Source organism: Zingiber officinale, chromosome 11B (assembly GCF_018446385.1).
Source record: "Zingiber officinale cultivar Zhangliang chromosome 11B, Zo_v1.1, whole genome shotgun sequence".
In the NCBI taxonomy this organism is placed as follows: domain Eukaryota; kingdom Viridiplantae; phylum Streptophyta; class Magnoliopsida; order Zingiberales; family Zingiberaceae; genus Zingiber; species Zingiber officinale.
In genome coordinates this window covers 11424289-11438890 of record NC_056007.1, presented here as the reverse complement: position 1 = coordinate 11438890, position 14602 = coordinate 11424289, and the positions used below count along the sequence as shown (strand labels likewise).

Below are 14602 nucleotides of genomic sequence, written 5' to 3'. Positions count from 1 at the left end.
TGGTATCAGAGCAAGGACGCTTCAGGAGAACTAACCGCCGATCAAAGCAACAAGATGGTCAGACCAAGCATCATTCCACCAAAATTCGTGGAGGACTTCGCACACTGGAAGCGTCATATGGAGGTATTTCTGAAAATCAATTTCGAAATTCATTTAATAATAAAATACGATTTTGTAGCTCCTACGAATTAGAATGGAGAAGAAAAAGAAGAAAGACTTTGGACGAAAAAGGAGCAGAATGATTCCGTAGCGAACAACCGAGCGGAGTATCACTTGCTGAGCGTGTTGTCGCCTCAAGAAGTCAACCGCATCGGAAGCTGCTAGTCGGCCAAAGAACTCTGGGAGAAGTTCCTAGAACTCCACAAAGGCACATCCGAAGCCAAGCTCGCCAGAAGAGACATCATTCGGAACAAACTGACAAACATCCGTCTGGAAAAAGGTGAGAAGGTAGCTGATCTACACACGAAGATAAAGGAATTAATTACTGGACTCGAGAACCTCGGTGAAACAATAACCAACCGAGACATCATACGCTACGCACTCAACGCGTTTCCCAGAACTCCAGAATGGACCTCAGTCATCAACGCCTACTATATTTCAAAGGATCTTGATGTAAGTACCTTAGAGGAATTATTTTCTACTCTTGAATTACATGAAACCAGATGTGTAGGGACAACAAAAGACTCAAGCCAGATTATGGCGCTGAACGGAACCAAGAAGGATGAACCCGAGTCAGACTCAGAAGAAGACCAAGAAGCATATATGGTAAGGAATTTAAAAAAATTCTTTCGATCTAATAAATTTAAATAAATGCATAATAAGAAAAATCCAAGAAATAGAAGAAGGGTCCATTGCTACCAGTGTCAAAAGGAAGGACACTTAAAAGAAGATTGCTCAGAATTAAAGAAGGACAAAGTCAAGATACCCAAGAAGCACAAGATTCTAAAAGCCACTTGGGACGACACTTCATCATCTGAATCCGAAGTACAAGAATATGTCGGACTAGCACTGATGGCAAGCTATGAAGGGCAAAGTATATCGGAACCCAACATCAATGAAGGGTGAGCGACTTCAGACGAATGCAGTGAAACAGGGGGAGAGTCAGGCTTCAAGTCCGATATGGTAAGTGAGGTATGCCTCTTATCTCCTGATCAACTTTATTTTGGTATTAAGGCTATGGCAAAATCCATGTACAAATTAGAAAATAAAAATACCAAATTAAAAAAATGAAATTTTATAAATAAAAAGAATTTTGACAAAATCTTGTCTAATAGAAGGCTTTGATAAAATAAAATTTGAAAATGATAAATTAAAAGAAGAAATAGAAAATTTAAAAAAACCTATCTGCTCAAATATTTCTGCTTTTAAAAATTATAGAGGATTAAACTGGTACTATAGGTTTCACCAAAATCAAATCAGAAAAATATCAAAAGTCTATGTGCCTAGAAAATACTTAATTAACTCTGTAGGAAGGAACCTCTATTGGGTTCCAAAAACTTGTTTAGTTTAAAAATTAAAATTAGACTTAGCATTTTCAGCAAGAAAATTAAACATTTAATTTCTTTATGCGGCTTTATCTAAGAAGTGGTTGTTGCTCAAATAAGGCAATAACCAAGAAGGTCTAGTGTCTCGCCACTGTCTGGAAGTCAAGTATCGAAATAAGAGTTTAATTGACTAACTAAAAAATCATTAAATTAATAAAAAAAAAAAATTTTAAAATACTTTTAAGTTGCACAACAAATTTTATTGTTAATTTAAAGGTATTTTTTAAATTTTTAGAAACTCTTCCAAATGCTTAATAATTTCATTTAAAAAAATTCAATAGTTTCTATTAAAATGTTTTTCCCTTAGAAATTTTGCCTTAGAATTTTTTTCAACACTTGTGAAAATTTCTTCTGTTAAAAATATGTTTCTAACTTAGAAATTTAACTTAGAATTTTTTTTAAAGTTACTCATTCCGTTGCACAAAATTTATTTTTAACTTTGAAAATTATTTTTTTTAATTTTTTTTTAAAGTTAACCTTAGACTTGTTAAGGCACCCTAATTTTTTATGTGATCAAAGGGGGAGAAGAATGTTAAGTCTAGGGGGAGGTATAACTTCATTGAAAAATCATATTTGCACTTATTTGCAAACTTAATTGTTTTTACTTTATGTTTGTTTTACCCTAGCTTAACTTGGGTTACTCACATCAAAAAGGGGGAGATTGTTGGAACCCCAGGGTGTTTTGATGTGATCAAACAAGTTAAGTTAGGTCCTATTTGTTTTAACCCTTGTGTCTAAGTGTGCAGGAGCTTAGGAACATAGGAAGTCGAGCGGAAGACGCGGCTAGCGATAAGGACAACACAGGGAGAGAGCCGACGGGCTCGGTGCGTCCGAGGGACGAGGTGACCGCGGAAGAGTACACCGGTGGACGAGAAGAACGTACACGACGTTCGAGGGACGTCAAACTGGGGGGAAAAGCTGCTCGAGGAGAAGGCCGGAACTTGGGTTCGGGTGAGCCCTATTCTGTATGGCCGAGATCACCCAAGCTAGCGGAGGCGGAGTGAAAAACCTAGACCGAGACGAGTTGAACCGGAGCAGAGGTCTTGGACCGAGAAAAGTCAACCCTATTGACTTTCCTGGTCCTAGCGCCCGGAACCATTCCGGGCGCCTGGGATGCTTCCGGGCACCCGGGATGCTTCCGTGCGCCCGGACCCGACTTTTTGACCAGATCGAGTTTTAACTCGATTTGAATGTTAGGGGATAAAGTTTATCCCCCCCCAGGGGGCCCGGAACCCTTCGCGGCGCCCCGAACAGTGTTATAAATAGAGCACTGATTTCCACAGTTTAGAACAACAACTTGTAATCCAGTTCTTTCATTTCTGCTTTTTCTTTTGTGCTGTCAACGATGTAAGAGGCTACTCCGCCCAAAGGAGATTATCAGATAGTGCACCATATTTTTCTTAGATTAGGAATCCTCTGATTGCAAACCAAGTAAATCCTCTGTGTCTTAATTCATTTAATTAGTCTCTTTTTGTTTTGATTACAAGTTTTATTATTAGTTGAAAATCTGAGAAAGGTTGGTTTATTTTTTTTTTAGGGTAATTCACCTCTCCCCTCTTGCCGGCCTCCAAAGGGACCAATAGAAGCTTGGCTTGAGCTTAGTTCGTTTAGATATTATCAAGCTCTCAATTCAAGCTTGGTTCGAGCTTGGTTCGTTTAGATGTTATCAAGCTCTCAATTCAAGTTTGTTTGATTGTTTGAAACTTTTAGTTGTTTGATTAGTTATTGAGCTTGATAATTTAAATTTATTTTATTTTATTATTTATTTAGCATATTGAAAAGTGTTTTATTAATAAATATGGTTCGTGAACATTTTTTATGAACGTTGTTCACGAATATTGTTCATGAACGTTAACGAGCTGAACATATGTGTTCAAGCTTGTTTGTTTAGCTTAACGAGCTGTTCAAGCTTGTTTGTTTAAGTAATCTTATGTATATTGAACAAACATAAACAAGTTCTTACCAAGTCGAACAATAAACTTATTCATGAATGCTTGATTCATTTAGAGCCCTATCGGGACATGACACTAGTTGTCTAGGTCAACCAGCTTGCATAACTGGTTTAAATTATTGATAGGTATAAACAACTTGTGAAATTTTCATAATTTACTTTTTATTACAAGGTTGTATCTATAAAAATATATAATATGTAAAGGAATATAATAGATACATATAATTATTCCTTATAATACATTAGTATCTAGTTGGCTCTACCTAACTAATGCAAGTAGGCTAAAAAATCTATCTAGTCAGTCTTGACCCTTTAACCCATTTGACTCAATCATACCAATGTGACAAGCTAGACCAACACGATTGACTCAGTTGACCTTTTTGATTGACCTAAACATATCTTCATTGTATTATTTTGAAGTGTGGACTGAGGAAGGGAAGAAATTTAAAAAATCTTTAGGGAAAGAAAATAGAAAAAGGAAGAAAAGAGATGGCCATGTAGGGTTGCTGCAGGGCCGCATAATGTGGTTGAGTAGGGCTCTGCTAGTATTGTTAGATGGCTCGACCTGTGATAGGTGGGTTCATATGTTAACTGATCCCGTCATGGGTCAATCCGTCTAGATCCACAATCCATACATTTAGGTTCATCTTTAAATAACTTAATAAAATTTTAACTAACTCATTTAAATTGTTCAACAGAGCTGGCAATTCGATAGGTTGCACCTAAATCGATTGATAGCTCTAAGCCCCACAGTCATGAGAGTGAGAAAAATGACAAAAAAAAAAAAAAAAAAAAAAAAAATGTGAGAGAAAATAGAATGGATAAAAATTATTCAAAAAATTGTCTGTGAATAATTTGTAAATTCGTTTTTTTCATTATTTTATAATAATTAAATAACGGCGGTGAATAACCTATTTTTTTCACAAAAAAAAAATCTCAACAAAAACTTTCTTTAATTTTTATTTTTATCCTAACCAAATAAACACCTATTTGCGTCTTGGTTTTAATGCTTGTTTTGGCCCAACTAGATATGACCTTGCTGCTAAAGTTTAGAGGAATGATATGCTACCCATGTCCAACATAAACTGTGCATCTTGTGTTTTCACTTTCTAAATCTTAAATAATACCTTCTAAATCCTAAATACTAAACTTAAAACAATTACTACATATATATTTTTGATATATACATATTTTACCTTGTACAATACCTGAGCACTTAATTTTTTTTTCAAAATTTTTTTTTTTTACTTAATTTTATAACTCAAACCGTACATAAATCCTAAAAGTAAAATTTATTGACATAATCGGGAGCTTAAAAAAATAAATAAATAAAAAAAGAAAAACATAGTATTTCGTTGATTGTTTGTCACCCACGGATGTCGTCCAGGATATCTTCTATCTATATATATTGTTACGCTAGGTTTCAACGTCGAGCGCACCAGTGCAACTCAATTTTTTTATTATTTTTTGTTTATTCTTTTTAAGCTCTCGGTTATGCAAATCAGATTTAATTTTAAGATTTAAATGCTGGATTAGAGTATTAAGTATAAAAAAAAATTCTTACGAGGTGTGCGACATAAAATATATGGTATATCAATAATATATTTATATAAACTTTATATTTTACTCACCCATGATATATATATATATATATATATATATATATATAGTGTTTTAATATGTCATACATTTCATAAGCACCTTTAAATTTTTTTTTTATGCTTAATACTCAAAACTTAGAAGAAAAAAAACTGATATATTACATTCAATGTGTTGTAGCCATTACCATGAATTCTAATAACTATTTTGCAATACTTTGAGTACAACTTATTAAGTGGCAGAGCAACAACCAACTTGCGCGTAAGCTGCCATATGTTTGTTTCACAGCCCTAATAATAATAATAATAATAATAATATTATTATTATTATTATTATTATTAAAATAAGAGAATCTGAATGGTTAAGGGCCAGCTTTGTAGGTCCCACTCATCCGAGTGATGGGATTGGTTGGACCGATTTTAATATCTAGTGGACATAATGCAACTACCAAATCTTAACAGTGCATATCTTGCTATATTTCCTAACAAACATCTAACACAAATGATACAAATCTCTTAGATAATTGAGATATTTTTCTAAATAAAAAAATTAAAATTTTTATTTAAAAAAAAAGATATGTGACGAATTAGTCACTTTACTTGGAAACAAAGATATTGACTAAATTTGCTTGCCTTCGATTCATTTGTTACAACTCCCTTATTTAAAAGTTTTGATGGATAAGTTAGTTCATACCTCCTATTCTCGTTCTTCTATTTGGAGACGTAAAAGAAAGTTACATTGGATGTTCATCACCTGAATGAGATGAGAATTAGGGGTGCAAATGAATTGAATTGGCTTGAAAAATATTTAATTCGTATTTAAATTTATCGAATTGGAACCGAAATCGAATATATTTCAACTTTTTTCAACCAAACTCAAAGCTCAAATTATATTATTCGATAGTTCATGAGCCGCTTACGAGACTTAATATTTTATTAATATAAATTAAATATATATTAAATAAATACATTTCGAACTTCTCGAGTAACTATTTTCGAACAATAAATCGAATAGTTCGTGAATACATTGAAATCTTTCGAGACGAACTCAAACTCGATCCCTAATTCGAACCGAGCTCAAACAAAAATTTAAAATTTTTCAAATTTTGAATCGAACTCAAACTCAAATATATCTATTTCAAGTCGAATTCAAGCTTTAAATTTTTGTGTATATTCAGTCAGATTTAATTCGTGTACACCCTTAATGAGAATGCTACTTTAATGATAAATTAAAAAAAAATGTTTCTTTACTGTTGCATAAAAGAGCACCCTTTTTAATTTTTTACATAACGCAACTTGTAAGCACAGGCCGGTTTACTAGTCAACCCACCATCTTTGACGGCTATCCAAGTCAACGCCTTCATCCCCTTCCGCGAAGCAACCATCCGTATCGCACATCAACACTTACAATTAACTACGTCCTCCACCTCCATAAGAACCACAACGCACTCTCCTCTTCCCCATCTCCATGGCTTCATCCATCCGCAGCAGCTCCGGTGCGTCGTCGCGGCCGCCGGCCTTGGCCTTCTCCTCGCCCTTCGCCACCTCCTTCACCGAGCTGCTCACCGGAAGTGATGATCAGGAGCCTCTGCGGCTTGGGTTGAGCCAGGAGCCAGCAGGTGGTGTGGCCAAGTTCAAGTCTGCGCCACCTCCCTCCCTCCCCCTCTCTCCTCCTCCCCTCTCCCCTTCCTTCTTCTCCTTCCCCGCCAGCCTCAGCCTCACAGAGCTCCTGGACTCCCCTGTCCTCCTCTCCTCTTCCTCAGTAAGTCAACCGACCAAGCTCAATTGCTCGATCGAATCTATTTGAGTTATCGAAACTAATTCACGGAATCTGTATCGATCGATAGATCTTGCCTTCTCCCACCACTGGATCTTTACCTGCACAACATCTCAGCTGGGGCTTCCCCGGAGCTAAAGAGGAGAACACAGCCTTCTCCGACTTCTCCTTCCAAAGTCAACTACAACTGCCAAACTCCACAGAGGTATTCTTCATGTTCTCTTGATCTATAACTTCAATTTTTCTTTTCTCGATCTGATCCTTTTGAACCGATCGCAGCAAGGGAATTCTCAGGCTCCGAGAGAGAAGAGATCGGATGATGATGGATTCAACTGGAGGAAGTACGGGCAGAAGCAAGTGAGAGGGAGCGAGAACCCGCGGAGCTACTACAAGTGCACTCATCCTAGTTGCCCCATGAAGAAGAAGGTGGAGAGGGCCGTGGACGGGCAGATCACTGAGATTGTGTACAAGGGCAGCCACAACCACCCAAAGCCTCAGTCCGCTAGGAGGAACTCAGCTTCCTCTCAGGCGACAACTCATGCTGCTCTGCCCTCTGAAGCAGGCACACTGCCTACTGATTCAGCTCTCACGCCGGACAATTCATCGGTCTCATTTGGGGATGACGACGCCGATACCGCGCACAGGAGCAACACCGACGCAGAGGAATTCGATGAAGATGAATTGGAAGCAAAGCGCAGGTGAGCTTAGTCATGGCTTTGTTAGAAAGAACTAAATCAAAGAAGTTTGACATGTAAAGAACTAAATTTGTGCAGCAAGAAGGAAGGTGATGGTGAAGAATTATCGACCACCGGAAGTAAGACAATCAGGGAGCCCAGAGTTGTTGTGCAAACTCCGAGTGATGTTGATATCCTTGTCGACGGATATAGGTGGAGAAAATATGGGCAGAAGGTGGTGAAAGGAAATCCAAACCCAAGGTGAGAAAGAACTTCAAAGTCTTTGTTGTGGTCCATCATGTAGATAGGTGGTTAGTCAATTAGATTCTAATATATCTATCGACAGGAGCTACTACAAATGCACGACGACGGGTTGCCCGGTTAGGAAGCATGTGGAGAGGGCATCCAGCGACCCGAGATCGGTGATCACAACCTACGAAGGAAAGCACAACCACGAAGTGCCTACGGGCAGAGGAAGCAGCACCGGGCAAGCAATTAGCAGACCTCAACCTCATGAAGCTAAATCCAACTTGCTGCAACCTTACCCAGTGATGGCTGCTCGCTCTAATCTCCGTTCAATTAGCAATCCCTATGATCGAATGTTGCAGAATTCAGTCGACTACGGAGTCCCGACGCTACAAATGTTACAGCATTAGAGAATCCAAGTAGTCATAATAAGCTCTTGACATCTCCATTGTTGTGTCGAGATTAGCTGACTGGTGTTTGCATTTGTTCTGTAAGCAATAGCAGTATGTTATTAGCAAGAACTAAACAAAGATCACTTGTGAGTCATTAACAACAGAGAATACCAGCTCTGTATGAAATCTAAATGCATATGATCAGAATCTTGCAGAAGTCAAAGATTGAAGGATGTAGGATTCTGCTCCACTTGTCTACGATTTGGTCAGTCAACTTGTCCGCTTTGTTGACTCCATGAGAAGCTTCTGCATGCTGTCAACACCATGAGGGAGGTCATTTAAGGGCTTGCTTCTTTGGATGGTTGTATTGACTCAGCTTGCGTAGCTATAAATAGATTGGAAGACAGCAGTGGTTTAGGTGGCCTGCATCACCTTCAGACCTTAATTATCTTCAATTGAGAAACTAATAAGGGTAAAAAGGGCATCCTTGTTTTTATTGAAATTGTCAAAGGAACCCTTCTTTTTCATTTATTATCAAAAGAACACCCCATTCCACCTTTATCTATTTTATTTTCTGAAACAGTCCTTATTTTTAGCGCTATTATAGTAGCCACCGATTGATAACTACTGCATAATTATAGTAGCTATGTGACACAATTATAGCAGCTATGAATTCGTAGCTACTATAACTATACAATTATAACAATTATGATCTCATAGTTGCTAAATATAATTTTGACCAATGTTATTAGTGTTGATAGAGTCAAAGTGCTACTATAACATAATATTGACTTGTGTTAATCATAAATGAAGGGCTCATATTGTAACATTTAGGAACTATAACAGTTTTATGTATGTTAATTAGAGTTAAAGTGTTCATATTGTAGCAGCTATGAACCCATAGCTGCTACAACATCGCCAAAAACAAGGGCAGATTTGAAAAATAAAATATATTGACGCTACATGGGATGCCCTTTTAATAAAAAAAAAGAATACTCCTTTGAGGACTCCAATAAAATGAAACACCCTTTTGATTTTTACTCAGGTGATAACTATAGTTGTGTTAATCACTTCTTAACCAAGCATCGAGTAAAATTACATCAACTAATGAAGCAAACTGTGATTTCGCTCACCTCAAGCGTCCCTCATCGCCAGCCCTATAGCAAGATGAATGGAGATAAATCATAGTACTAAGTGACCTCCTAGGTGAAAGGACATTTAATCCTCAAGGGAATGAACCCAGCAGAAATCGATCATTGTCAAATGAAGCAACTTTGCCACCCGAGTACCAACTTGGCTACACCCGGCAAAAAAAAAATTTACATCAACCTATGAATATAGACTCCATTTCAAGGCATTATAAACTATTGAAAGAAACACCAATTAGCAAATGCTTGCAAGTGAGACGGGAAAAGGGAAAAGGGAAAAGGGAAAAGGGAAAAGGGAATTAAAGATAGCCATCATACCCAATAAAGCATTTCACTAACATCAGACTTCTCACATAAAATATGGCTCCCCTGCACACCAAAGACAGGGAAGACGACTTTATTTATATTGCAATTAGTTAGCAGATCAATTGAAAGAATGCAGGAGATTTTATAAGGTCAGGTCAGGTCATTCCCACCAAAAACTTATCATATTACCAAAGCAATAGGGTTTGGGGATAAATGAACAACAATGAACATGTTTAAAGATTACCTACAGAAGCTACTGTTCTCTCATCAAGGTTGTTATCAAGTGTGAAAACTAACTTACATAGTAAAACAGCTGGGCCAGCATTCACAGTCAAAAATGCCAACCATTAGCACGCCAATAGCTTCGTGAATTAGCATTTTTACGTGCCACTTTCACTTTCAGAAAGAGGCGGTATGCTCTCTCGACTTTATTCATCTGCAACAACTTGCCGTTTAGTTTGCTATAGATGGTCCTTGGAAGACAAAACCCTCTCCGCAGAGATTCCTCTACAACAAGAACAGCATTATCGACCTGCCCAACGTTGCACAGTCCATTAACAATGTACTCATAAACTTCTTTATCAGAATCATAACCATTATCTTGCATCTCCTTCCAGATTTTTAGCACCATCCCAACTTTGCCAAACCTTGAAAGCCTCATAAGAAGAAGTTTGTAAGTTCTCAGAGACAATTTACATCCTGCTTTCCTACACTTGTTATAAATAACCATAGCAGCATGGGGAGGTCCAAAGCTACATAAAGGCTCAATGATGGAAGTGATCATCCCTGTGCTAGGCAAAATTCCACAACACACCATCTCATCAAAAATTTCAAGGGCATCCGCAACTCTCCTCACTTTGAGGAGTGCACAAATCAATATACTGTAGGTATCAATATTTGGTGAGCATTCCTTCTCTATCATGCCTCTATAGTACTCAATGCCTTTGTCTAATTCTCCAAGTGCTATGAAGTTAGAGATCATTGCGTTGTAAGAAATGGTATCTTGGGGACAATCCTTCTCCTTCATCTTCTTGAAGATATCTACAGCTTCATCAATCCGTCCTGCCCGTCCAAATGCCTCAATGATGTGTTTATATGTCACACTATTAGGGCTGAAACCATCTGCTGTCATCATCATCCAATAGCTCTCTACCTTATCAACCCTACCAAACTTTGCCCATCCACCAATCATCTCATTATATGTTGTACAGTCAAAAGAGATTTCTCCTTTAGTTGTGTGGAACAAAGAATTTGCAACCTTGAAATGAGATCTTCGAAACAAGCATTTTAACAATATATTGAGAGATTCAACATTCCGCTCAGCTCCAATCTCCGCCAAATTTTTGAAAAGTTCAACGGCTTTCAAAACTCGGCGAGCCCTAACATAGCTGTCCATTAAAATCTCCAAGGTTTCAGCATTGACTTTAACATCATCATCCTTCATTCGTAGCAAAATTTCATCAACAAAGTCAAAGAACTTCCTCCGGCCAAGGGCCCTCAACATCACATTGTAAGTTTTGGTACACGGTACCACCTTTGGCTGTTGAATTGCCCAGCTGAAGAAGGAGACCATAGCTGCTCCGCCTAGGTTTCCCTTGTTTAGCACATCAGAGTAGATGTCGTGGGTCAGGTCGACGCTGATGGCTGAGAGTGCAGACTCAAGGGCAGACCTACCTGGTAACTTCTGAAGAAAGACTCCCCTAAGCCTCTCAGCAGGAGAGAGAATTTGATCCCGAAGGCTAGTCAATGCGCACTCTTGCATTGGCCTCTCAGTAAAAAGGCGGGGTTTTGGAGGGTCAAGATCAATAGGGAGGAGGTCGGAGAGCTCTTTAAGGACGAATTGCTCGGAGATTGTAGAGTTGCACATAGAAGAAGAGCAAGTTCCATCGGAAGGATCAACAAAGAGGAAACGACGAGTAATGAAAGCGATATGGGGGAGAATGTAGCCATTACTATGAAGAGGGCGAGTAGCCCGTAGAATTCGTGGAAACACCATCAGGAAAAGTCATATGGATGATCCAATGGAATTTCAATAGGAATAGGAATGAAAATGGAATGGAATCTAGAGTCGAACGTTGTATTCAATTCCTACGTTTGATTACACTATTGAATCGGAGAGACAGCATTCAATATTATAGAAAAACAAAAAAGAAAGGAAAAAAACGACAACAATTGATGCGGACGTCTATTGGAATTAAACAATTTGACCACACAAATACTGCAATTCAACCAGATCAGTATTTGGAAAAAGAAGGAAGAAACCAGAAGAAGAAGAAGAAGGAACCAGTATAAAAAGAAACTAGAAGAAAAAGAAGAAGAGGAAAACTAGAATAAGAAGATGAGGAGGAACCTATCGGCGGCAGGAGGTGCCCGTCGAAGAGATGCTCAGCAGCGGTAGGACTGGCGGGGGAGCAGCGCGAGCTCTTCTAGGGTTCGACGATCGGTAGAAGATATGATCGTGGAGTGTGAGCGACAGGCTAGCGGACAGGGAAAATCCGCTTTTTTTAATATTAAAATACTTATAATTTTACTATTTATTACAATATTGTCCATTGGATAAAAATAAAAAAGGCCCCTTAATTTTTAGATAGATCCTATGTCCCTAAAATTCCTTGTCCCCGTGTCCCACTCGTCATCTCAGTTCACCATCGATAGCCTTCGATCATCATCCCGATCAGCACTATAACCCTTGGGGAAGGTGAACCCAAGGGGATCACCATCGGTATGATCGGCGCCGGAATCTAGTTGGATCTGAGCAGGGATTCAGATGACGGCTGAAGAAAGTCTGCTCATATTCGGCCAGATTCTAACACCGATCCTACCGATGGCGACCCTCTGGATTCACCTTCTCCAAGAGTTATAGTGTTGATCAGGGCAATAGCAAGAGGTCGTCGACGATAGACTAGGATGACGAGTGAGACATGGGGACAGGTGATTTTGAGAACAGAGGATATGATATCCTTAAGTTTTTGGATTCACGAAGGTTACATCTCATTATATTTTTTTTCTATCTACAATTATCCAACACCCCTCCATTCTCTTAAGTTGACATAATTAATATTTACATAAATATTTATATTAGATCTTAAAGTTAATTCTATTAGTAGATACAAATATGGATATTAAACCTTTCCATATAAAGAATCACAATGCTAGGGCAAAATATCTATGTAATATACTTGCTTGTATTTTACGATAGGAATGATAATATTGATTACTTGGGGTGAGTGATATCACATTTTATTCGAATTATCTAACAACCCTTTACTATATTATTTTCATTATTACCTCTCACTTATAATTTCCGCCTAAATCCTAAACCGAATATGAGTTATAACAGCTACGAATCTATAGTTGTTAAAATGTGAATATTAAAAGATCAAAGTACAAACTACAAACTGAAAGTCTAAAACTGACAAGGCATACAAAATAGTAAAAATTTTCTCACAAGTCACAAAATAACTCATATAATCTCCTATATCCATAATTCTTCTTCTAGTTCATCTCCATATTTCTCCAACACTTTCTTTGTATTAGATTCAAACTCAAAATCCATGACATCTTCCTCTTCTTCATCTGATACAAATACTTTTTTGTGAGGTTCTTTGACATCTTCAATATTTGTCTCAACGTCTTCATCTCCACCATCAACAATCCATCCTTATGTCATAGTTGTTTCACTAGCAAGTAAGACATCTACTCCTTTTGCTTGTCTTCTCTTTTTATATATGATCTTGCCATTGAATTGAACATAAACTAAATTGTTCAACCTTTCAGTATCTAATCTATTTCTTTTATTTGTATGGATCTATATTAAATAAATATATTAATTATTAAGTCAATAAACAATAATTTAGTAAGCAATTACTAATTAAGTACTCACCCCCTCAAAAGTACTCCAATTTCTCTCACAATCGAAAGAACTTGTAGTTAAAGAAAGGTTTCTTTTAACCATTTTTTGTAATTTAGGTGCACCATATCCAAAAAGATGTCACCATCAAACCAAATAAAAACAAATCAAATAATAACAATAAGCAAAATCAAGAAATAACAAACAAGCAATAAAAATAACAAAAATAAAGTAAGTACTTAGTTCTTACCCAAATCGTATTTCTCATCATTTTTGTACATCCAATTATAGCCAATGATCTTCAAAATCCCCCCGCTTTGTTGATATATTTTAACAACTCCACATGTACTATCTCACTTTGGCTGTCAATATTGATCTTGTCCGAGTGCTAAGTCGATGGTCGCTGGGGATGTGGCGCTCTCGTTGACTCCGTGTGGCCCTTTGAGTGACGTAGACCTCCGGCGAGAACCTACAAGCACAAAACCGAGCCGGGAAGGGGTTCCCGGCGACGGCCCTCCGACGCTCAAGTCAGCTCCTGGCGGCAAGAAATCGAAAGAGAGTGACAAGAACTGTAGCTACAGTGATGAATAATGCATACCTCCGTTGGAGTCTGGAGACCCTTATATAGGGCTTCTCAGGGGTGCGCGCACGCTCGCCAAGGCATGCACAACCCTCAAAGCATACTTGGAATGAGTGTGTCAGAAAAGCGTGTCTGACGTCATACCTCAATAGTACGAGCATATCCTTGACGTGACAGTGGAAACTTCCGTCGTACGATTCTCTGTCTGATCCAGCCGTTGACCATGCTGCCTGTCAGCGACGCTTGTCTCGAGGAAGATAGAGTTACCTGCTCCTTTTGTCTTGTACCAAGCTGGACGGAAGAACCACTCGGCTAACGTCGTGGTCGGTCGAGCGAGACATCTGCTCAGCCAATCATACGGTGGCCCCAGCGCTGCCCGGGCGAACGGGAGAACCTCGATGACCATGGTTCCCGCTCGGCAGAGACGAAAACCGCTCAACCCTCGTCCCCTGCTGTTAAGCCGTGCTAGTCACCCACCGGGCGTGGGAGCTCGGACCCGAGCCGAGCCGAGCTGAGGTGATGACCGTTGACTTTTA

At 38.4% G+C, this 14602-nt stretch overlaps 2 protein-coding genes across 7 annotated transcripts; one reads left to right on the top strand and one right to left on the bottom strand.

Moving 5' to 3' along the window:
• Window positions 1–6527: 6527 nt before the first annotated feature.
• LOC122034178 (probable WRKY transcription factor 26) lies at window positions 6528–8378 on the top strand. The gene is made up of 5 exons (XM_042593301.1): window positions 6528–6855; window positions 6941–7075; window positions 7150–7568; window positions 7644–7805; window positions 7891–8378. The coding sequence occupies exons 1-5, from the start codon at window positions 6562–6564 to the stop codon at window positions 8198–8200; spliced, it is 1320 nt and encodes a 439-aa protein (XP_042449235.1). The 5' UTR covers window positions 6528–6561; the 3' UTR covers window positions 8201–8378.
• On the bottom strand, window positions 8357–11980 carry LOC122034177 (putative pentatricopeptide repeat-containing protein At5g43820). 6 transcript variants are annotated; one of them, XR_006126639.1, is made up of 4 exons: window positions 9938–11980; window positions 9649–9699; window positions 9316–9479; window positions 8449–8567 (listed from the first exon to the last, which is right to left on the bottom strand). XR_006126639.1 is itself a non-coding variant. In XM_042593299.1 (2 exons), the coding sequence occupies exon 1, from the start codon at window positions 11630–11632 to the stop codon at window positions 9968–9970; it is 1665 nt and encodes a 554-aa protein (XP_042449233.1). In that variant the 5' UTR covers window positions 11633–11980; the 3' UTR covers window positions 8357–8495; window positions 9938–9967. The 6 variants fall into 6 exon arrangements, 3 of the variants coding, with proteins under 3 accessions (XP_042449233.1, XP_042449232.1, XP_042449234.1); XR_006126637.1 differs by having other exon boundaries at window positions 8490–8605; XR_006126638.1 differs by lacking the exon at window positions 9649–9699 and having other exon boundaries at window positions 8490–8605.
• Window positions 11981–14602: the final 2622 nt, after the last annotated feature.

Coding starts and splice junctions, on each gene's coding strand:
- LOC122034178 (XM_042593301.1), top strand. CDS start 6,562: ATGGCTTCATCCATCCGCAGCAGCTCCGGTGCGTCGTCGCGGCCGCCG. Junction 7,076..7,149: donor AACTGCCAAACTCCACAGAG/GTATTCTTCATG, acceptor AACCGATCGCAG/CAAGGGAATTCTCAGGCTCC. Junction 7,569..7,643: donor GAATTGGAAGCAAAGCGCAG/GTGAGCTTAGTC, acceptor AAATTTGTGCAG/CAAGAAGGAAGGTGATGGTG.
- LOC122034177 (XM_042593299.1), bottom strand. CDS start 11,632: ATGGTGTTTCCACGAATTCTACGGGCTACTCGCCCTCTTCATAGTAAT.